This window comes from Bufo bufo, chromosome 1 (genome assembly GCF_905171765.1).
Source record: "Bufo bufo chromosome 1, aBufBuf1.1, whole genome shotgun sequence".
Lineage (NCBI taxonomy): Eukaryota > Metazoa > Chordata > Amphibia > Anura > Bufonidae > Bufo > Bufo bufo.
This window is the reverse complement of record NC_053389.1, coordinates 681,663,159-681,685,670: the sequence shown is the minus strand read 5'-3', so window position 1 is coordinate 681,685,670 and position 22,512 is coordinate 681,663,159. Positions and strand designations below refer to the sequence as shown.

The window sequence follows — 22,512 nt, the reverse complement described above, 5'->3', positions numbered from 1 at the left end:
AAAGTACATGGAAGATATACTACATTCAGGGTAAATTGCTGTGTTGGCACTTTGCGATAAATAAGTGGGTTTTTGGTTGCAGTTTAGGCACTTAGTCTCTAAAAGGTTCACCATTACTGCCCTATACTGTAGATAGGGGATAACTTCAAAAAACCGGAATTCCCCTGAAGAAAACAGAAACATTCTTGTCTGAAAGCTCCATCTGTTGTCTCTTTCCTTGCATGTGGGGGTCCTACACACTGCATTTACATATGGAGTTTTTCATGCAGTTTGCTGTGTTAATGTTTTAGTCAAAGCCAGGATTTAAAAGGAGGAAAAAGAAAATTAAATATACTTTTTTGGCTCCTCTATTTTATATCCTATCCAGTGTAAAATAACGCTGGATTTTTTAATCCAGTTTTTGAAGCAGTATTTAAGCCAAAGCAGTAAGTGGTTACAAAATAGGAAATATATTCGTCTTTCCTCTATAATTTTCCTTCCTTTTGTATCCAGTACCAAAAGCTCCCTTTTTGGGTAAAATTATAATACTGTAATATTTAGAAGACAATTATTAAATTATGGCAAAGAGACACACATTTGACAAATTAATTTTTATTTTCTGATATTAAAAACAAAAAAGCAGGTTTTTACAGTGATTTGTATAAATAAAGGTACTTTAGCTTTGCATATAGGAAAATTTACATCTCTTTAGGCTGATCCCACTTGTTCTATGTGACCTGTAAGGTTCACTGGGATCAGCGTCAACTTGATCGGAAGTCTGGTACACCAGGCCATGCATGACCTGGACATTTAAACCCTGAGCAGATGGGAGTTCCTCATTGTCTATATAGAAAAGTCTTGGGAATCTAAGCACACATATATGGAAAAGGGAAGAAATGTTAGAAAATATGGGCTTCTCAGTCCATTCAAAAAGGAGATTCATAGAAACCTGATGAAGAGTAATCTAGCAGAAGAAATCATGTCAGAACATATATCTGTGTAGTATCGATTTCTATTTCCCACTGTTAAGACCCAAGATCTGCATGTTATTTTTACAGGAGGCACATGTGGTTTGTAAACTTGTTCTTCTACTGTAGAGATTTTCATATGTCCTTTAAGGTTTTGCTGCAGCCTCAAACCATTCCTTTACAACAGCTTTGTTCTGATTTACCCATCTGACATTTGCTTCTGTCCTTTCTATGGCCTGGTCCAGAGCACGAGCTCCTGTGCCGAAACCGACTTCTTTGTTGTCTTCTTTAAACTGGTTAATCTGGTGAGAGAGTGTCATAGGCATAAATAAGAAAATTTTAGATCTAGTTATTTATTTTATATATATATATATATATATATATATATATAAAACGAAGTAGACAGAAATGTTGGGAGCATTCATTCAGGGACAGGATTAGGGAGTTGACCATAGATAGGGACAGGATCCTGACGGGGTTGCCCCCTTTCGGGGCGGGTGCTCTGTGTTAGATAGGTAAGGCATCTTAGATCTCTCCATCTTGGCAGGGCTTTTCCAGGGATAGGTGGTTCCTGACTATGCCATACTGTCACGGTCTCACCCATGACAGGTGTTAGAAGATCTGAGAGACTGGTTGCACGTGAGTGATCTGACAGCCTCTTTTGGTTTTACTTGTGTCAGTGTTGTTGCCGATATGACCACACCTCTTGTTTCAGGTGTAGCTGTGTGGTTATTACTGCTCCCTATTTAGTCTGGCTTCACCCCATCACTCCATGTGGTTCATAGCTCCATTCTGGTTGGAAAGTGTTGGTGTCTGGATCTCGGCGGAGTTCCCGCTTTTCCATTTACCTGGAGTTAAGTATCTTTTCCTTGTTTGTATTTGGTTGTTATTTCCCTGTCTTTTGGTATTAGGCCTGAGGTATACTCCTGTTCCTTCAGCTGGGAAGGAACAGGTCGTCTGTGGACCTGCCACTATCTCCAGGGCGATCCATGCTACTAGGTTCCTGCGAATGAACACTCCTACCATTGAGGTCTGTTCATTCTGATAGCAGTCAGGGCTCGGGTTAGGATTTCATTAGGTGGTGACCTTTCCTCCTTTCCTAGTCTTGAGGCCTGATACCTTGTCTCTCCCTCTTGTGTTTGGTGTGGAGTTCCCCTCCCACACCACGTCGTGACACATACTCTCTGCATATTAAGATGCCTGAATAACATCACCTCCGTCTGGGGTTATCCACCTATAATTGTGTGGAACATTGTCCAGGTTATCCGGATCCCTAAAGAGATAGACTGCATGATCCGATAAGACCGAATCATTTTAGCATTTACTGTAACTGCTTAAGGTAACCTCACGTGAATACTACTGGTGGTTAAAATCAAAGGTGTAACCGCCCCCTTTTTTTTATACAATTTGGTGCACTGTGGTGTATTAATTATTATTTTTTCAGTTGATAAAGTATGAGTCATTTTTAGACTTTGATTATTAAAGGTTAAGTTTCATATAATCCTTTCCCCCTCCTTCTGTTGGGAGGGCAGTAATTGATATTGTTTCAGGATAGGAAGCAGAAACCACGTAACAGTATGCTTTGCCACATATTTTGTTTTTTTGTGGCTATGTTAATTAGTTTAATTCCATATTTATTAACTGGGACTTTTAAAAAAGTCACCAAAATTGTTGCAATCTTACTCCAGTAAAGGGATGGCATAGAAATTGTAGTAACTTCTCAAGACAGAAGTGTTAGACTTAAAGGGGTTGTGCAGCACTACAATATTAATGACCTATATTCAGGACAGTAAATGAAGAGAGGTAGCGGCAGCATCTCCAGTGAATCCTTTATTGGACGGACTTTACAGAAAGTGTGCCATAAAATCAAGCAGCAACGTTTCGGCTGCATCCCAGCCTTTGTCAAGCCTAATACAGAGTCACATTGAGGATAGGTCATCAATATTGTAGTACTGTAAAGCCACTTTAAAGATTAACCAAATTTATCAAAGATTGTGCAACATTTGATACATTTGGAACAAATCATGGCAACACAGACTCCTGCAAAACCGGCTTTAAAAATTCCCCTAATAATAAATCTTCCCTAAAGAACCTACATGGAAAATACACCTGCTTATTTCCCACAATAAAGAATTCACTGGAAAGGATATCAAAATAGAAGCCTTACCTGTATGCCTGGGAATATTTATAGTCTGTGGACACCTTTGGGGGTAATTTTATTTATTATTGTATTCTACTCATTTTTTCAATTGGTCTTTACTAAAAACCTCCAGCCATTCTTGCACTACAGGGGTTAATTGAGAGTGCATCTTCAAACTGTCAGTTTCAATTTACCTCCAGTCCCCTCATCAAGCAGATCTGCCCACTCAGTCTGTTCTTTAAACTCTTGACAGCTCATAAATACTCACTACAATTCATTTCTTGACACGCTGATAAGAACATGTGTTCAAAAATAAGTGTTTATGAGCTTCAGGAGATCTTGGATAAGGGATTTACATGAGCCGTCAGATGATGGGATTCAGTGTAGACACAGAACCCTGCTGCAGTGCAGCTACAGATTACACTGTTATACTGGGAAAGTGGCTGAAACTTTTTATGAAGGATAATTGAAAAATATATATTTTTAGCCCCAAATAAGTAGAATACAATACCAAAATAAAATGCCCACAAAGGTGTCCTTAGTCTATAACACCCACCCCATTTTAGAGATGGAAGGTGGTTGGGTGGATATTTATCAGTATTTTGCAAATGTGCAGCCTCTAATACATACCATTAGGTCCTGCTGCATCTTGAAGTGAACTAATGTTTTAACCTTATATCATGGCCTTTTTCTATTATATTGTTTACTGACACAAGTCAATGATTTTGCTAAAAAATAATCTTACTTACTTGGCTCAGATCAAAATCTGTGGAGAATCTTCTAGTGACTCCAGTAAGGAGGTTACCAAAGGAGAAAGAAGAATCTCCAAATCTACCAAAGAAAATACAATGAATAAACATGTTGCATATTGCATCATATCACCTGATATGTCCCTGCAGAAAAAGTAAGCACTTACTGTTCTCGGAGTTTCACCCAATTGGCTCTGACAAAGTCCCAGGCAAGACTCTGGCCTATCACATTATTAGCAATATTGGTGATTGTGCTGACCGTATCTTGCCTACGAATTTTCGTTGGGTCAAAGGAAAACTCCAGTAGTCTGTTAATTGAAAGAGGTATGAACTAATAGGAAGAAATCACATCTTGATAGCAGATATAATGTGTTTCAATTATCCCATGTTATTTAACCAACTGTGTACTGTCCATAGGTCTTCCTGGTTCTTTAAGAAGACCATTTCCTCTAGCATTTCTGCTTAAGGAAGTATTCCTCCTGGAAATGTAGGCATAACTTAAAAACTGGGTGTTACTAGTCCCCTTGTGAACGGGGGGCATGTACATTTGACACCGTCCAATCAGTGCTGACCGTTTCAGACTGTGAAGTGACACCACATGGACAAGGCAAATGATCACGCCCAATTGTCAAATTATTTCTACAGGGTGGGCCATTTATATGGATACACCTTAATAAAATGGGAATGGTTGGTGATATTAACTTCCTGTTTGTGGCACATTAGTATATGTAAGGGGGGAAACTTTTCAAGATGGGTGGTGACCATGGCGGCCATTTTGAAGTCGGCCATTTTGAATCCAACTTTTGTTTTTTCAATAGGAAGAGGGTCATTTGACACATCAAACTTATTGGGAATTTCACAAGAAAAACAACGATGTGCTTGGTTTTAACGTAACTTTATTCTTTCATGAGTTATTTACAAGTTTCTGACCACTTTTAAAATGTGTTCAATGTGCTGCCCATTGTGTTGGATTGTCAATGCAACCCTCTTCTCCCACTCTTCACACACTGATAGCAACACCATAGGAGAAATGCTACCACAGGCTTCCAGTATCCGTAGTTTCAGGTGCTGCACATCTCGTATCTTCACAGCATAGACGATTGCCTTCAGATGATACGAGATGTGCAGCACCTGAAACTACGGATACTGGAAGCCTATGCTAGCATTTCTCCTGCAGTGTTGCTATCAGTGTGTGAAGAGTGGGAGAAGAGGGTTGCATTGACAATCCAACACAATGGGCAGCACATTGAACAAATTTTGTAAGTGGTCAGAAACTTGTAAATAACTCATGAAAGAATAAAGTTACGTTAAAACCAAGCACACCATTGTTTTTCTTGTGAAATTCCCAATAAGTTTGATGTGTCAAATGACCCTCTTCCTATTGAAAAAACAAAAGTTGGATTCCAAATGGCCGACTTCAAAATGACCGCCATGGTCACCACCCATCTTGAAAAGTTTCCCCCCTCACATATGCTAATGTGCCACAAACAGGAAGTTAATATCATTAACCATTCCCATTTTATTAAGGTGTATCCATATGAATGGCCCACCCTGTACATTTCCAGAGGTGCGGCACGTCAGGAGAACTGAGAAGTTCTCTATTATTTATTCACCTTTCTTTGCTATTCTAGACAGTTTGGAAAGTCACATTGTTTTGTCTATACCTTTAGCGCTAAAGTTACTTTGTTTAAACTACACTACTTACTTAAAGCGGAGCTGTCACCTCTCCTGACTTGTCTGTTTGAGTAGCTGCTTGCATTCCCTGTGTAATAACAATTCTGGAGCATATTTTCTTATGACTCTATGTTGTACCATTTTTCTCTTATTTCTGCTAGAAGTTTATGGATAACGCTACAGATGGGAGTTACCAGTTGGGAGTGTGTCCCTGCATACTGTGACACTGGCAGCACTAATTGGATAGAGTCAGACTCTACAGGGACATACTCCCAACTGGTAACACCCATCTGTACCGTTATCCATAAACTTCTAGCAAGAATAGTAGAGGAATAGCACAACATGGAGTCATAAGAAAACACGCTTTAGAATTATTAATATCTCTAAAGCCACGCTCCCCTTTTAACTGTGGAGACTTGCAAACACTGACTGTGTAACAGAAGACAGGGAGCGTTGCTAAGGCTCAAAATGGGCCACTTTACAGTTTGTTTTCTAATAGAAATGCACGATTTCAGTAATTAAAGTATATTACAAAAATGGTCAGTATCAATGCCCCTACACATTAACAAAAAAAGAGACGCTTACACGTTAAATCTTATAATTGTATTAAATTTTGAAGGTTACACTTTATCACAGCTCAGGCGGCAGATGGCTTTAGAATATCAGAAACAAGACTACCAAGGGTTGACTAGATATTGTGATTGTGAATGCAAATGGTTAGTGAGTAGAGTAGATAAGAAGGCATTGCCACTCATTACAGCATCCCATGTATCTCTGAGTTTTTCAAACTCAGTTTACCTATTCAGGATCCAGGGTTCCCTACTACACGCCAGCGCTGCCCGGAGTTTGTCAGCCTCTTGCGCATTAGTGGTATTCCTGAACTGTTCCCATAAGAAATTCCACTCTTCTTCTCCCCCACGAGCTATGGCATTGCAGTAGATGGTGGACCTCAGATTTGGATGAATGCTGTTCACATAGACAAACATAATAACATAACTGAGCATCATTATAGTATTGTCAAGCCATTACATTCACCATGTAGAAAACAACAGCCCAGCAAAAAATAATTTATGGTCAACAAGTCAAAATCCATGACAAGCAAATGGAAAAACATAACCCTTCAAGCAGACAAACCACTCTTAGGTGCTTTGAGTGATTTGTCTACTTGAAACGCGTGAAGGGTTATGTTTTTGCTGTGGTTTTTACTGCTGAGCCATCATTTTCTAAACATCACAATGGTTTTAAAACATGCCATTAATTTCAAGCATTTTTCTGTACCATTATTTATTTTGTAACATTTTGTACATATATTTTTTCTGGTGTTTATACTTATATGGAGAATTCTATGGGGGAAAAAACTTTTGAAAAAATGCCATAACCCAGGACATTGTATTTTGTATTGTAAAAAAAAAAAAAGCCAGAAATGCATAAATGAAAAAACGCTGTGTATGAGGACTTTTCCATAATTTTCTATTGACTACAAGAACATCAATTGTAGTTGCTAAAATGCCAACAAAAACAATATCCCAGATTTATTAATATGTCTGTGCCAAAAATCTGTCTAAAAAGTGGCACAAAATGGGGCAATTTGGCACAGTTAAGGTTTATACACTTTTTTTTAAGACATGCTCCACAAAGGTGTAGGCCTTCCTAGGAAAGGTTGGTATAGAGTCATAGAAAAATGTGATAAATATGGTGCAGGTCTAGACTGCCTGGCTAAGCTTATGCCATCTTTAGGGTTAGAAATTCTGGGCCGATGTGTGTGAATCCAGTCTTAGGCAGGTAGCGACCGGTCATCATGGTCTGACAAGAGGCAAAAGGGAGGCACGTTCTTTCTGCCACCTCAACATGTCAAAGTCAGAAGAATAATCTGGAGGCTGACCTGTAACATTCCCTGTATAGTAAATGGCTGAGTATGTCTTGCGCAAAGCGTAATTTTAATGAAATCTGAACCACTGATTGGCAGTTTTAAGTTTTATTGGATTGTTTAGCTTAGCATTTACACTGAATGCACCAGACTCAATTGTAAAGCTTTCCATATTTCAGGTATATGGATTGAATAACTGGAAGATACTGTATCTGAAAGGGAAATTTAATCTGCACACTATGTCAGTGTAAGTACAATATTTCAGAGGCCAGAATTTTGTGAACACATACCCATTGACATTTGAATTTCTCCACTCGTTAAAGAGTTTGGTGGCCAGTTCTCCACATTCTGGAATTCCATAGCTACAAGCCATGCTGACTGCATTAATTTCATTGTATCTGTAGACAAAATAATAGAATAAATACCAGCTTTAAGTATAAACTTGATATTTAAATACCTTAATTATCTACAGTATATGGAATAAATAATGAAATAATGCGATAAATAACAGTTCTTGTCCAATCGAATGTATATTTACTGCACTTTAAAGTTTTTTGTCTAATTTCATGCCCTTTGAAGGTAGCATCGCTGTTCTAGGACCAATCTTCAAGTTGATGAAGCGATAAACCAGCACTGTGGCCCTTTTTTTCAGAGTTGTGGGGGTTTGCAGCAGTTGGACCAACCCCACCAATCATAAAGGGGTGCCATAACCTAGTGATATGCCATCCACTTTCAATGATGGGAAAACCTCTCTAACACCTTCCCAAAATCTGCTATACATATACAGCATAGTGAATGACTGGTCTTTAAAGATGGTACCCGTTCAAGAGCTGAGTGGGTACCATAGCCAGTGGGTAACTGCTCTGTTACACAGCGGTGTCCATGATCAGAGGAGACTCCAATTGTAGACATATAATCAGAAGCAGGCTCTTCCTAAAATTAAGCCCTTAGGCCTCATGCACACAGCTGTTTCCCGGCCGTGGCGGTCCCCAATGCACGGAACGGCTGCAAAACGGCCGTGTGCATGAGGCCTTAAAACAATGGTGCAGTTGGATTTTTTTTTTTTATTCCCTCACACTAACATTTTGTTTCCAGCTTCCCAATGCAACTTGTGGATTTATTAAATGGTGTCATTAGAAAATACATCTTGTTTGGCAAAAAAAAAACAAGCCACCATAAGGCTATATGAATGTAAAAGATAAGAAAAAAAAAGTAAAAAAGTAAAAAATAAAAATGAAATTTGTTTAGAGGTTAAAACTGAGTTCACACACAATATGTGGTACTTACTGTTCTGTTAACGTAGCAGGTCTGTCTCCCCAATCATTTGTCAAGTTTTTAAAATAATTAAAGAGTGGTGTAACCTGATTCTTCATGTAAGCCTGTTGGAGAAATTGTGCACATTAAGTGATGGTAGCTGTTATATAACCATCTATAACCATTATCTTATATTGTTAGGCCATTTTCACACATGGGGCCGCAAGAGATGTGGACAGCACTCCGTGTGCTGTCCGCATCCATTGCTCCGTTCTGTGGCCCTGCAAAAAATAAATAAATAAAACATGTCCACATCCATTTTGTGGACAAAAATAGGCATTTCTATCATGGCACGTCCGTCGGCCAGCATCTGTGTTTTGTGCATCCTCAATTTGCGGACCGCAAAACACGGCACGATCGTGTGCATGAGCCCTTAACAAACAAATCTAGAGGTCGTTTACAAAGACCAGTGTTTTACATCGGTCTTTGTTTCCCCGCTACGTTGGCAAAGAAAGCGCCTAATTTATGACAAGGCTCAGGCCTTGTCATAAATTAGGTGCACCACTGGCAATCTATGTGCCTGGAGTGAAACTACTCCAGCCCCTGACTAGAGTAGTTCTCATTATTATTTATTATTATTATTTTTTATTATTATTTTTACCCCTGTTTCCAGGATAGTAAATGTATCCTGGCCCAGGCTAGTCCCCCGCTACACCCCCATCAAGCATGGTGCAAAAAAATTTGGTTGCACAATATCAGTTCTTGCAACTTTTTTTTTATACCAGAAACTTGCGTAGCGCCCACTGTAAATGACCTTCACTGACTTAAAATAGTATTTTTGAGCATTTCCTCCCATTTAGGCCACTTTATTTCAGTTATTTTTCTTGATATGTTTCGAATGTGCCATTGCGTACTGCTGGTGGCATTCTGTTGCACCTGGTAGCCTGTGTCACATGGCCTGTTATAGGCGGGGCTCACAGCCTTATCATCTCTCCCACTACCTGAGTGATCTCACTATGGCGGTATGTGGGAGCTTGGCTGTAAGTTGTATCTTTGCACCTCTCAGACCGTGTTCACACACCGTAGGTAATAGTCTAGTGGTAGGAACCCATGCCACTCTGAGATACCTTGACGGTGGTGCAAAATGCCTCCGATGTGTTCCTGACAGGAATACATTGGCTAAAGTCTCAGTTCTTAACATCAGCTTGAGGGATTAGCCAGTGTTGTCAGTTGCTATCATTGTGGTGCACCTTTCGCAGTGACTTAAAATATTACCCTCATGATAAATTCCACCCTGCTGATTTACCTTCATTGGTCCGTACACATCTGTGCGATCGAACATCTGTGTAAAGTAACTGAGACTGCTGACAGCTGCCTGCCATGGCATGTACTCCACATCCTTGGACAGAAATTTTGTTGTTTCAAGCGCTCTTGCAGTACTTATTATCTGAGCTCTGAAATGCAATAAATACAGTATTAAGAACTCCATTACCGTACATGTTGTAAATGTAATATATTAGGTCAAACTCTGTTCATACTGACATCATGGTTCAATGAAATCTGGTCTCTGTTCCTCCTAATATCTGCTTTGCTATTTTGCTTGGTCTCTATTCACATCTGGTACAAAATCATAGTCTGTCATGGAATCCATGAGCACCAGAACGAATTGAGTCCAGTAAAGTTTGTCAATGAATTTTTATTATAATTGATAAAAGTAGCAAAGTAAGGTAGACAGAGTGGAATATTAAAAAAAAGTGCCACTTGATTGGAGGAGGATTGTGTGCATATGATGTAAAATAGTGTGCCACCCACTCAGCTTCGAGGGATGCTCCACCATTCCATGGTATTGCTCCCTCTAATGCTCTGCTATTCGGGCTGTTTCACACAGCCCTAATGTCAGTATGATCCTGTAGAAGTAAGGTCAGACAGAGACACATAGCATTATAAATCAGTGTAACACCATGCACTCCTGCAATGGACTCGCTCATGTGAAACAGCCCTTATGCCTAATTTACACCTCAGTGTTCGGTCAGTGATTTCCATCATTGATTTTGAGCCAAAACCAGGTGCGGCTCTAAACACAGAACAGGTGCAGATCTTTCCCTTAGGCCCCCTGCACACGAACGTGTGCTTCCCGTTGCCGTATTGCGGACCGCATTTGCGGATCCGCAATACACGGGTGCCGTTCCGTGTATGCGGAACGGAAGCACGGAACGGAACCCTACGGGAGCACTACGGAGTGCTTCCGTGGGGTTTCGTCCCGTACTTCCATGCCGCAAAAAGATAGAACATGTCCTATATTTTTGCGGAACGGCCGGATTGCGGACCCATTCAAGTGAATGGGTCCACGATCCACTGTGGCTGCCCCACGGACGGTGTTCGTGCTTTGCCGCCCACATTTTGCGACCATTGGGAGTTCGTGTGCAGGAGGCCTTATACCTTATGTCTGTGGAGGCGCCAATCCTGGTTTTGGCTCACAATCACTGATGGAAATCACTGACCAAAACACTGACGTGTGAATGAGGCCTTAGACATGGAGCCAGTTTTTCATGATTTCAAAGTACAAAATGACACTAATCTAGAGGTTGCTAATATTCGGAGATCTTTATGCTCACCTGGCTAAATTAAACGCATCATCGATGATTTGAGCTCGGTTGATAACAGGAATTCGCTGCAAAACAAAAAATAAAACGAGTTTGATGGTAAGTTACTGCTAATCCACCGCCTCCCCACTTACTAAAAAGTAAAAAGGAGCACTCTGCATGACCACATGTTGACTATGCTTTAGTTCACTGCTAATTTTGGCCTATTCCTGTCCGTTTTGCAGAACGCACATGGGCGGCATCCATGTTTTGCGCATCCACAATTTGCGGACTGCAATACACGGCATGGTCGTGTGCATGTAGCCTTATTTTTAGGTGGTATATGTCATTATACCCTTTTGTTGTTTGCCATTTTGAAAAGTGAAATCAATTTTCATTACGAGGGCCTTCTCAAAAGGTCAGGGAGTCAATGACCAGAATATACATAGCGCAGCCTTGTACGTTGGGGCTTCAGGTTTGGCATATACAGTCTTGCACCACAAGCATGATGTGAGTCTTATTTTCTATGTCCTTCATGTGATTTGTTTCATGAGATCCCCTGAATACCAATAACCAATACTCACTGAAAGATCAGTGTTCAGCTGGTTAAGCAGTCTGTCCCAGTTAACGTCATCATAGTTAACCCTGTAATATCCAGTCACGTTGATGTTTGCAAGCAGCCAGTTATCTTGTTGACCAGCTGTTTTAAAGGCTTCGTTGGCGCCTGAAATACAGGAAAAGTTTAAATGAAGTGCGTACTATCATTTACATTGAACTATAACGCTCAGTAGGTGACAGCAAGGGCTTATTCACACGACCGTGCCGTGTCTTGTGCTCCGCATATTGCGGATCCGCAAAACACGAATGCCGCCCGGGTGCCATGGAACGGAGCAACGGATGCGGACAGCACACGGAGTGCTATCCGCTTCTTTTGCGGCCCCAATGAACTGAATGGGGTCGCACCCGAGCCCCAAAAAATGCGGCTCGAATGCGGCACTAAACCACGGTCGTGTGAATGAGCCCTAAATGTTAGGTCCATTGGAGTAACATGATGGTGGTCATATACAATGGACGATACACCAGTTGTAAGCCAAAAAAAAGTTGCAAGACCTCGTTTTGCGACCTTTTTAGAACCCGTATTGCAGTATTTTGTTGCAAAGGCATTTTTATACAGTCCTCACTTGGAAGTGGCGAGTGAGCTATGGGGAAATGGCCAGGGCCGGGATATCAGGCCTGACACATTTACTATCTTTTACAGTATGTCTGGAAACAGGCAAAAAAAGCAGAGTGAAAACTACTCTGGTCAGGGGCTGGAGTGGTTTTTACTTCAGGGGCTGGAGTGGTTTTTACTTCAGGCGCACGGGCTGCCGGCAGTGCACCTTTTTTAAGACGAGGTCTAAGCCTCGTCATAAATGAAGATCTTTTACTGCCTTTGTCAATGACTTCCAATCTGTTGTTGTTGTATTTGCATTTTACCCTAAATGATGTCTAATCTGTTGTGCAACATATTAAAGGGGTTCTCGGGGAGTAGAATATTGATGGAATTTAGGTCATCAATATCTGATCAAAAGGAGTCAGACTCCCACTGATCAGCTGCTTGAAGAGGTTGCAGAGCTCCAGTGACCACCATGGCGTCTTCCCAGGTCAGTGATGTCATCACATTCATTGGTCACATGGCCTAGATGTAGCTCAGTCCTGTTCAAGTATGTGCACCTGAGCTGCAATACCAAGCACTGCCAGTATAGAATGTATGGTGCTGTGCTTTGTAAAGCTGTAAGGGTACGACAGCTCCTGTAAGGGTACTAAGGGCACGACAGGCACAGGGTATAACAGCCCCAGGCTGGCATAATTTTTAGCCAACATCTACGCCTGTTTCCAGGCATACATGTTAGCAGGGGTAACTTAAAGGGCTTCTGTCACCCCACTAAAGTCATTTTTTTTTTTTGGGCTAGTTAAATTACTTATACTGCGATATATGAAAATATAATTGTGTTACTTACTTTGATTCAGCAGTTTCTTTCAAAAATCGCGCGCCTGTGTTCATTCGGCGCAGGCGCTCTGAGATGAGGAGGCTCAGAACTCCCTCAGTGCGCCTGCGCCGATGACATCACCGAAATAGAAGACTTCATCGGCGCAGGCGCACTGAGGGAGTGCTGAGGAGGCGAGCCTCCTCATCTCAGAGCGCCTGCGCCGAATGAACACAGGCGCGCGATTTTTGAAATGCTGACAGGGCCAGTCGGAGGAGGAGATCGCGGCTGGCCCTGTCAATCAACACGACGAGGGGGCGGATTTCTGCAGCTGCTACCAGCAAGTAGCCGCCCTGCTTGCTGGTAGAGACCTAATTTACATATTATAAAACTTTGTTTTTAGAAGAAACTGCTGAATCAAAGTAAGTAAGACCATTATATTTTCATATATCGAAATATAAGTAATTTAACTAGCCCAAAAAAAAAAAATGACTTTAGTGGGGTGACAGAAGCCCTTTGAAGTGGCCCTGTAAAAAAATTTAAAAAAATAAAAGTGTCCCTATGTTGTGGGAGTGCCTGAATTGGGGGGGGGGGGGGGGTGAAGGGAGACGACTTGCGGCTGCCTTCCAGATACCTGGTGCTCCTAGCATTAATGGGGGACAGCCCCCTGGTCATCGGTTCACCAGGAAATTTCCCTGTAGGGTCTATGGCCAGTCCACTGTTGCATGTTAGTAAATTTGCCTGCAGCTCTGGCACTGGATGGGGTTTTGGCCACACACAGAGGCTGCTATGTATGTCCATACCCTCACAGGCTACATTTATTTATTTTATGCACTTATATAGCGCTACTATATTCCACAGCGCTTCACAGATATTAGCATCCAACTGTCCCCAATGGGGCTCACAATCTAAGCTCCCTATCAGTATGTCTTTTGAGCGTGGGAGAAACTATAGCCCTAATAAAACCCACGCAAACACAGGGAGAACATGCAAACTCCATGAAGATGTTGTCCTTGGTCGGATTCGAACCTAGGACCCCAGCGCTGCAAGGCACCAATGCTAACCACTGAGCCACCATGCTTTTATTTGCACATCACTTCATTCACACCTGTAGTATGTAAAGAGATCATTGGTAGAGTAGGTGTGAATAAATAAGCCATTACTCTTCTTTAATCATTTCACGTCATCTATCGATCAAACGATTCAAAGAAGAGTTTGAATGAGGTGGTAGACGAGCAAGTGCACTGCCGCTCCATTCAGTCTAAGGGACTGACTAAGCTAGCCGAGTGCTGTACTTGCTTATCTTCATCTAACCCAAAGACTTCACCCCTTATAGGCTACAACACCCAGCCCGCGTCTCAGTCATCATCTGCTTCCTCCCTCTTCCTTACCACTTCAGTTGTGTCTGTGCATGCTCCGTTCCTGGGTGGCCTCTGAGGTGCACAGATTGTATGGGAGTGTATGTTGGCTGTGGTATTTATATGGCCTATAGGTAATTGTCTCCTGTTAGACTGACTGTGCATTCCAGTCCCCGGTGACCAACAGCTCGAGAAGGAAGGAGGGCTTATGTCGGTCTTGGGCTATGTGCCCTGATGCAACCGGTTATCCTGCATGTGCTCTACATTATTTAATGGGCATTGTGTTTACTAACGTGACGGAGATCGATTTAATGAACCTAATAATTACCCCCTAGACAAGAAACACGTAAAAGTATTTGTGAATTTATTTTTAGTAATACTGTATATTTTTTCATTATTTCATTATTTCATTTCCCAGAGATCTCCAAATAGGTTCATCACTTTTCATTTACTGTAGTACAGTCCTAAGAGTTGTCTTCACAAAATCCATATAGCCCTAATAAAAATGTACAGCAAAACAGGTGAAATTACTCACTGCTTTCTATGTGCGTCAAGTTCATCTACTTACCATCCCGTCCATTTAGCCAGAAAGTATTCAGGGCACTAGTTCCGCTGAAGTATGTGATCGGTACAAACCATGTATAGCTGAAAAATTGAACAGAATATTACTGTAAATATGAGGGACAGAAATACAAGAGATATCTTTATGAGAAATATATACAGTAGATATCCGTGTCTTCTGTTTCTGGCACATCTTTTTGTTGATTTAGAACATTTTCTGCTTCTGTTCTCAGGCCATTGACAGAATGGAAAGACTCTTTAAGGGGGTATTCCCGTCTCAGCCTTTTATGACTGAGATTAGTATACCCTTATTAAAGACTGGTCAAGCGGGGTCAGATTTAGGGCTCATGCACACAAACGTATGCAGCCCGTGCCCGTATTGTGGACTGCAAACAGTGGGTCCGCAATATACGGGCACTGGGCACTTGAATGGGTCCGCAATCCGCAAAATACGGAGTGGTGTGGAGCGGAGGCACGGAGTGGAAGCCCACAGAGGCACTACGGAGCACTTGTGTGAGATTTTGGTTCCTACCTCCGCACTGCCAAAAAATAGAACATGTTCTATTTTTTTGCAGTATGAAATGAACTGAATCTTGCGGATTGCGAACCCATTCAAGTGATTGGGTCCGCAAATGGCGGCCACACGGCTGGTGCCCATGCAACTAGGGGTCCACAGCACAGGCAAGTGCTTTATATAAATCACTTTTTTTTGTAACTACTAAAGCAAGCTATGCTGTTTCCATAATACCCAAGTTAGGCTACATTCATACAATGTGGTCTGTAAATAGAGGATCCACAAAATAAGGATGCGGTCCATGCGCATCCCACACTTTTCACAGGCCCCATTGTAAAAATGCCTATTCTTGTCTGCAAAACAGACAGGAATAGGACATGTTCTATAATTTGGGGCAAGGACACCTAGATGTGGACATTTTTTGCAGCCCCATACAAATGAATGGGTCCGCACATGATCGGCAAATAATGCGGATTGGACGTGGACCAAAAATACTGTTGTGTGAATGTAGCCTTAGGGTACTTTCACAATAGCGGCAAGGAACTCCGGCAGGCTGTTCCGGCGGGAGAACAGCCTGTCAGATCCGTGCTGCCGCTAGTGCTTATAATTGACTATAATGGGGGCGGGCCGGAGTTCCGTGCACTAGCGGCAGCACAGATCCGACAGGCTGTTCACCCGCCGGGACAGCCTGACGGAGTTCCTTGCCGCTAGTGTGAAACTAGCCTAAACTGAAGCAATGTAACTTGATGTGCTATTCAGTTTGTGCATATTCCATTCACTGCTATGGTAGCTAACAGTGCAGCGCAGCCCACTCGGCTGTAACTTTGCCTCCCTCTGGCCAACACTTACTAGGATTATTCCAATCTCAGCCATAAAAGGCTAATAACAGTAGGCCTTCTTGACATATCATTTTCGTTTCTTTTTTTAGCTTATAAAATACATGAAAAACACCAGTTTTTTTTATGTTTAATGTGTGTTGTGCCTTTTTTTATGCATTTTTGTGGCTTTTTTTACAAGTAGCTTTTTTGCAAGCTATGTCTTTTTAAACGGAAAATCCCTTCTGATGTCACTTCCTCCATAGATCTCTATAAAAACAGCAGTAAAAAAAAAACTATGTAAAAACACACACTGCCAAAAAAACAACAGATGTCTATAGCATAAAAATGCCATACCCAAAGCATGCGAAGACTTGCAAAAACGCCATGGAACACAAGTGAGAAGAAAAATGCCAAATAAAAAAAAAAACACATGCTTGTACTGCATTTCATAAATTTCCATAAACTTACCGTTAACATCTAGATGCTGTGTTTTGAAAAAAATATGAGAAAGCATCCTCAAGGGCACCTTCACGCACTTCTGAATTTATCAGGGATTTTTTAACAAGCATTTTTCATGGTATTACTGGCTCCCTTCGCTGGTCCTACAGTCCCCATCTGTAAACTTCTGGATGGATTGTGTCAAATGACTGGCTTCAGAGGTGACGTGTCCCCAAGCAGCATGTGACCCAGCAGTGACATGCCACTTAGGGGCACATCACCGCTGAGAACCACCATTCTCTGCTGCAGAGCATGTGATCCCGTCCATTCAGAAGTTTATAGGGAACAGGCGAGAAGGTTTTTTTCTTTCAGCAGGCCGGGGTTAAAATTTATAACAGGAAAAAATAGTTGGGTGACTTTTTAAGAGTATGAAGATTTGTTCTATACATCGGAATGGGGTTTGCAGAAAATTTGCCACTCACATGAATTTAAAATCTTTTCCCAAATCTACTACAAATAATTTGTCCAGCAAATACGACAAATACATTTTCATGGAAAGGAATATTGTACTTCCACCTTTCTTAACTATGATCTTACTTAAAGTCTGATGGCCGAGTGACTGTTGCATTTGGATCTAAAAGGAAATGTTTTTGCTGAACAACTCCAGTAGTTGTATTTATCGTCACCACAGGAAAACCCATCTGCAGGACCCATGTGTTCATGATAACTTCAATTTTGTTGTCAAGCTGAATAGAACTGTTATCTATGGCCTGAGGCAAAAAGAAAAGTACAGACACTAAATTAAAGAAGAAAAAACACAGACAGATTTTAATCCAATGTTTATAAGGGCTCATTCAGACGGCCGCATGTTTTGTTTCGTCCCTGTTCTGCATTTTTGCGGAATGGGTGTGGACCCATTAATTTCAATGTGGCCGCAAAAGATGCGGACAGCACACCGTGTGTTTCCGCATCCGTTGTTCCATTCCACGTCCCCGCAAAAAATATAGAGCATGTCCTATTCTTGTCCGCAATTGTGGACAAGAATAGACCTTTTTCATGAGAGTGATGGCCATGTGCGGTCCGCAAATTGTGGAAGGCACATGGGCCGGTATCCGTGTTTTACGGATCTGCAATTTGCGGACTGCAAAACACATACGGACGTCTGAATGAGCCCTAAGGGTCATGTTGGCAAAGTAGAACTAGCAGTCAGTTGTTCTGCATGGCCAGAACTTTGTATGCCACTCCAGTCTGATCCATTCAACCTTGTTTGCAACCACTGCCTTTACTGGTCCAAAAATAATACCTGGGAAAATAGTCTATCTATCTATCTATCTATCTATCTATCTATCTATCTATCTATCTATCTATCTATCTATCTATCTATCTTATATATCTCATATCTATCTATCTATCTATCTATCTATCTATCTATCTATCTATCTATCTTATATATCTATCTATCTATCTTATATATTTCATATCTATCTATATACAGTATCTGCCTGTCAATCTGACAAGCTTATCATGTAGGTTTTGTTTGCTTGGCAGATGGATTACTGAGATACACTGCAGGTCTTTGACTGCGACCCCCTTCACTACCATTAGATGCGATGTAGCCTCTCAACATTGCGATCTTTTAAGGTGTGAAAACAAGTGGTCATGTAGACCAAGTGTGAAGCACAAATACCATGGTCAATAAAAGGCTGGTACTTATCTTCCCTTTCTTAGGGTTAGGAACAAAGACACAAGACTATGGAGATTGGACAATGCCATGTAATAATTGCAAAGCAAACATGTTCCGGTGCAATGCTGTGAACTGAATTTATTTTTTAGGACTTTGGTTTCTTTCAATGGAGTTTCCTGTTAATCGATATATACCAGTATCTCAATGACTGGAAAAGTCAGTTTTCATCCAATCAGACAACCTAGGTATGTGGCTAAATTGGACAGTGATCTTTTAGGATGTAGTGTGTGATGACCCATACATGATATATGCATTATACAGTTTACATAGAATAACTTACTGTTTGCAAGTGTTTCCACAGGTCAATATATACCGTGTTGCTATATTCAAATTCTTTCAAGTAGGTCTGGGGAAAAAAAAAAAAAAAAGATTATACATAATGCATAATTCTTATATTAGGTCTGAATAACATGGTCTTTCCTATCTTTATCCACAAAAAATGGACATATTTTATAATGTGTAAATCTCCGAGTCCCCATATACTGTACTTGAAGGAGTCTTTTATGGACAAGAATAGAGCATGCTGTGAATTTCTCAGTGATCAATGAAAAGCACACGCACTTCTGTTCATGATGAGTAAAAATGCCTCAAATAGACCTGACTTGATCAGCATTTTTTGATGCATTTTTACCCATAGTGTGTGTTTTAGCACCTGCCATTTTTTGCATGCCTAGCATTTTGTAGAGGAAAGTATAGCATTGTACTTCTCTTCTCAGTGTGAAACCACACATATTAAGGCCTCCTGCACACAAACGTATTTTCTTTCCTTGTCCATTCCATTTTTTTTGCAGACCGTATACAGAACCATTCATTTCAATGGGTCCGCAAAAAAAAACCGAAGTTACTCTGTGTGCATTCCTTTTCCATATGTCCATATTTCCATTCTGCAAAAAAATAGAACATGTCCTATTATTGTCCGCATTACAGACAAGGACAGGACTGTTCTATTAGGGGCCAGCTGTTCCATTCCGCAAAATACGGAATGCACAAGGACGTCATCCGTATTTTTTACGTATCTGTTTTTTGCAGACTTCAAAATACATACAGTCGTGTGCACAGGGCCTAACTGTATGTTTAACACTGAAAACTTCTCTTGCTAATAATAAGCCATAATTATAATCATGTTTTGCTCAGGAAGGTGGTGATGAACTATGGCAGGTAAAACTCTAGGGACTTTTTCACACAAGCAAGTTTTCCGTCCGAATTCATAGCATCCAGACCAAATCATGATCTGTTCATTTGAATGGGTCTGTGTACATGAACTTCGTTTTTCCCGCATCATCTTTGTGACCAGAAAAAATTGCATTTTTCACCCGGTCCTGGCTTAATAGAAGTGAACGGGGCTTGCATGAAAAACTGAAGGCATCCGGATGCAATGCGCTTTTGACTAATGGTTCCTGGGAGATGTAGATTTTTGTTCTTCAGTTTTTCTTCACACTCGTGAAAAACACATCAAAAACTGATGGCATCTGTGCAGAAAGAACTGAAACACTGAACACAATCGTAGGCACAACTGATTGAACTTGCATACAGTTCTTGGCCTCATGCACACAACCGTGTCCGTTTTGCAGCCTGCAAATTGCAAATCCGCAAAAAATGTCCGGCCCTCAATAGAGCAGTCCTAGCCTTGTCCATGATATGGGCAGCGGAACGGATGTGCGGATTCGGACAGCTCATGGAGTGTTGTCCGGATCTTTTGTGGCCCCATTGGAGTGAAAGGGTTTGCGTCCGACTCGCAATAAAATGCAGCTTGTATGTGGACCCAAACCACGGCCATGCATGAGGCCTTCTCCTGAACATGTTCTGACACAATCTGTATCACTTGTGTGAACGAGGCCTAATTAGGGTTTCTCCAAACACGAAATTTTTGCAATCACAATATCACATGTCGTCTTGTAGAAATGCATTGCATGTTGCACTGCATTCTAGTGAAAACACTTATAAAGGTGCGTCTAAACTTGGGAAAAACTTTATACTTGGAAGTTGCACATAATGCAATTGAGTAATCCAAATGCATAATGAATTTACAGTGGCTTGTAACTGAAACAACACTGGCACATTGATATACAGTAGTAGCCCTTCAAAGTAGGGTTGTTGAAACAGCTTTTTATGGAAGCCTTTTTGCATTACATCACGGAAACCTGACCGTGTGGCCGTACCCTTATGCTGCATACAGAAGGTATACCAGGCATGTAGTTTACTTTTACATAGATTTCCTAGATTAGACAGCATTTTTGCTGACCATTAGCAGGTTATACCTGACAGTATATGTCTTATAAGCAGGTGGTACTTACCTGTAGTCCCTGTACAAAAATGTCTTCAGTAATAAATGATGACAACATCCGAATAACTACTGCACCCTAAAATGAAGCGTATTATAAATATCCAATGTACTGTAAGTGCAATGAAACACTAATTATCATAAATACATTCATTTATTCTTCATCATTCTTTATGATGGGTTAAAATACAGGTTCTTTCTGTCATGTATTGTGTATATTATGTTTAATGTATGCACAGATTATTTTATGGGCCAGTAGATGATTGTGCAGGGATACTTTTCCTTAAATAGTGAAAGTCCTTGATTTTTTTTCTGGCTGCCATGGCCTCATACATATGGAATGAATACTATTTAACCATATCCCCACATTGTGGCCACAATTTTACAATTTTGGTACTGGAAATCAGATGATTTAAATGAAATTGAACTTGAATACTATTGTGCGCTTTTTAATCTATATAGGTTCAGAACTTTGTGCCGATTTATTTCTTAAAGAGGTTCTCTGGGAATTAAGGAGATGAAAATCCATAAATATTAATTTATTATAAATATATTCTCAAATACATTTCATTAGTTATAATGGCTCATTTTGTCTAAGGAGCAAAGATTAGGAGAAACAAAATGTCCGCTGTCCTATTAGTACACACAAAGCCTGTCCTAATCACACAGGAGGGCAAATTACTTCAGGACACTGAGCTAATGAGCCGCCTCAGCCTCCTCTCCTACTTGTCAGGGAATATGATCCTGAATATAGCTGATAAGATCTTCAGCTGAATCTCTGTAGGAATGGAGTTCATGGGGAGACATGAAGTACAGAGAGGACAGACTGTAGTAATGTGGGGCTGCAGTAATGGAGACTGCTCATTAGCCACATCTGCTCATGAACTACATTCCTACAGAGATTCAGCTGAAGATCTTATCAGCTGTATACAGGATCACAATCCCTGACAAGTAGAGGAGGATGAGGCAGCACTTTAGCTCAGTGTTGTGAAGTAACTTGCCCTCCTGTGTGATTAGGACAGATTTTGTGTGTACTAATAGGACAGCTGCCATTTTGTTTAAACTGATGATTGCTCCCTAGACAAAACAAGCCATTATAACTAATGAAAGGTATTTGGGAATATATTTATAATGAAGTAATATTTAAGTATTTTCATTTTCTTAATTCCCGGAGCACCCCTTTAATATATCATTAAAGGATTTGTTAAAAACTTGGGGATGTATGAAATAAATTAAAAACCTTACAAACTTTTTATAGGGAGCTGAAACTGGTGCAGGTCAACAAGCAGAAGATCTGTGCAGATTTATGTACATTTTTGCGCCTAAACTGCAAAACTGCACCAAAAAATTTGATTTCTAACAGTGGTTTTTGGTGCGGATTTGATGTGGTTTTGACGTAGATCTCACCCTTCATTTGAAAAGAGTGAAATCTGCAGCTAAAACCGCAAACATATTAGATATGCTGTGGATTTCTAAGTCTGCACAGCAGGTCAATTTCCACATGGAAAACATCTGCAAAGTGTACATGAGATTTGTTTACTCTCATACACTTTGCTGGTACTGCACCATGCTATGGGTTTTCCGCTGAAAAAAACGTGTGTATAACATTACATGTGCA

General features: G+C 40.8%; 1 protein-coding gene across 1 annotated transcript in view; it reads right to left on the bottom strand.

Annotated features, from left to right (window-relative positions):
* Positions 1-575: 575 nt before the first annotated feature.
* LOC120985917 (aminopeptidase N-like) overlaps positions 576-22,512 on the bottom strand; it is a 158,704-nt gene continuing 136,767 nt past the window's right edge. The window contains exons 9-21 of the mRNA XM_040414138.1: positions 20,908-20,973; positions 18,894-18,959; positions 17,467-17,639; positions 15,107-15,183; positions 11,798-11,937; positions 11,247-11,302; positions 9,938-10,085; positions 8,665-8,756; positions 7,668-7,775; positions 6,309-6,476; positions 4,004-4,144; positions 3,837-3,918; positions 576-1,249 (exon numbers count right to left, since the gene is read on the bottom strand). Coding sequence (XP_040270072.1) covers positions 1,094-1,249; positions 3,837-3,918; positions 4,004-4,144; positions 6,309-6,476; positions 7,668-7,775; positions 8,665-8,756; positions 9,938-10,085; positions 11,247-11,302; positions 11,798-11,937; positions 15,107-15,183; positions 17,467-17,639; positions 18,894-18,959; positions 20,908-20,973 — 1,473 coding nt within the window. The 3' untranslated portion in view covers positions 576-1,093. The remainder of the gene's footprint in view (positions 1,250-3,836; positions 3,919-4,003; positions 4,145-6,308; positions 6,477-7,667; positions 7,776-8,664; positions 8,757-9,937; positions 10,086-11,246; positions 11,303-11,797; positions 11,938-15,106; positions 15,184-17,466; positions 17,640-18,893; positions 18,960-20,907; positions 20,974-22,512) is intronic.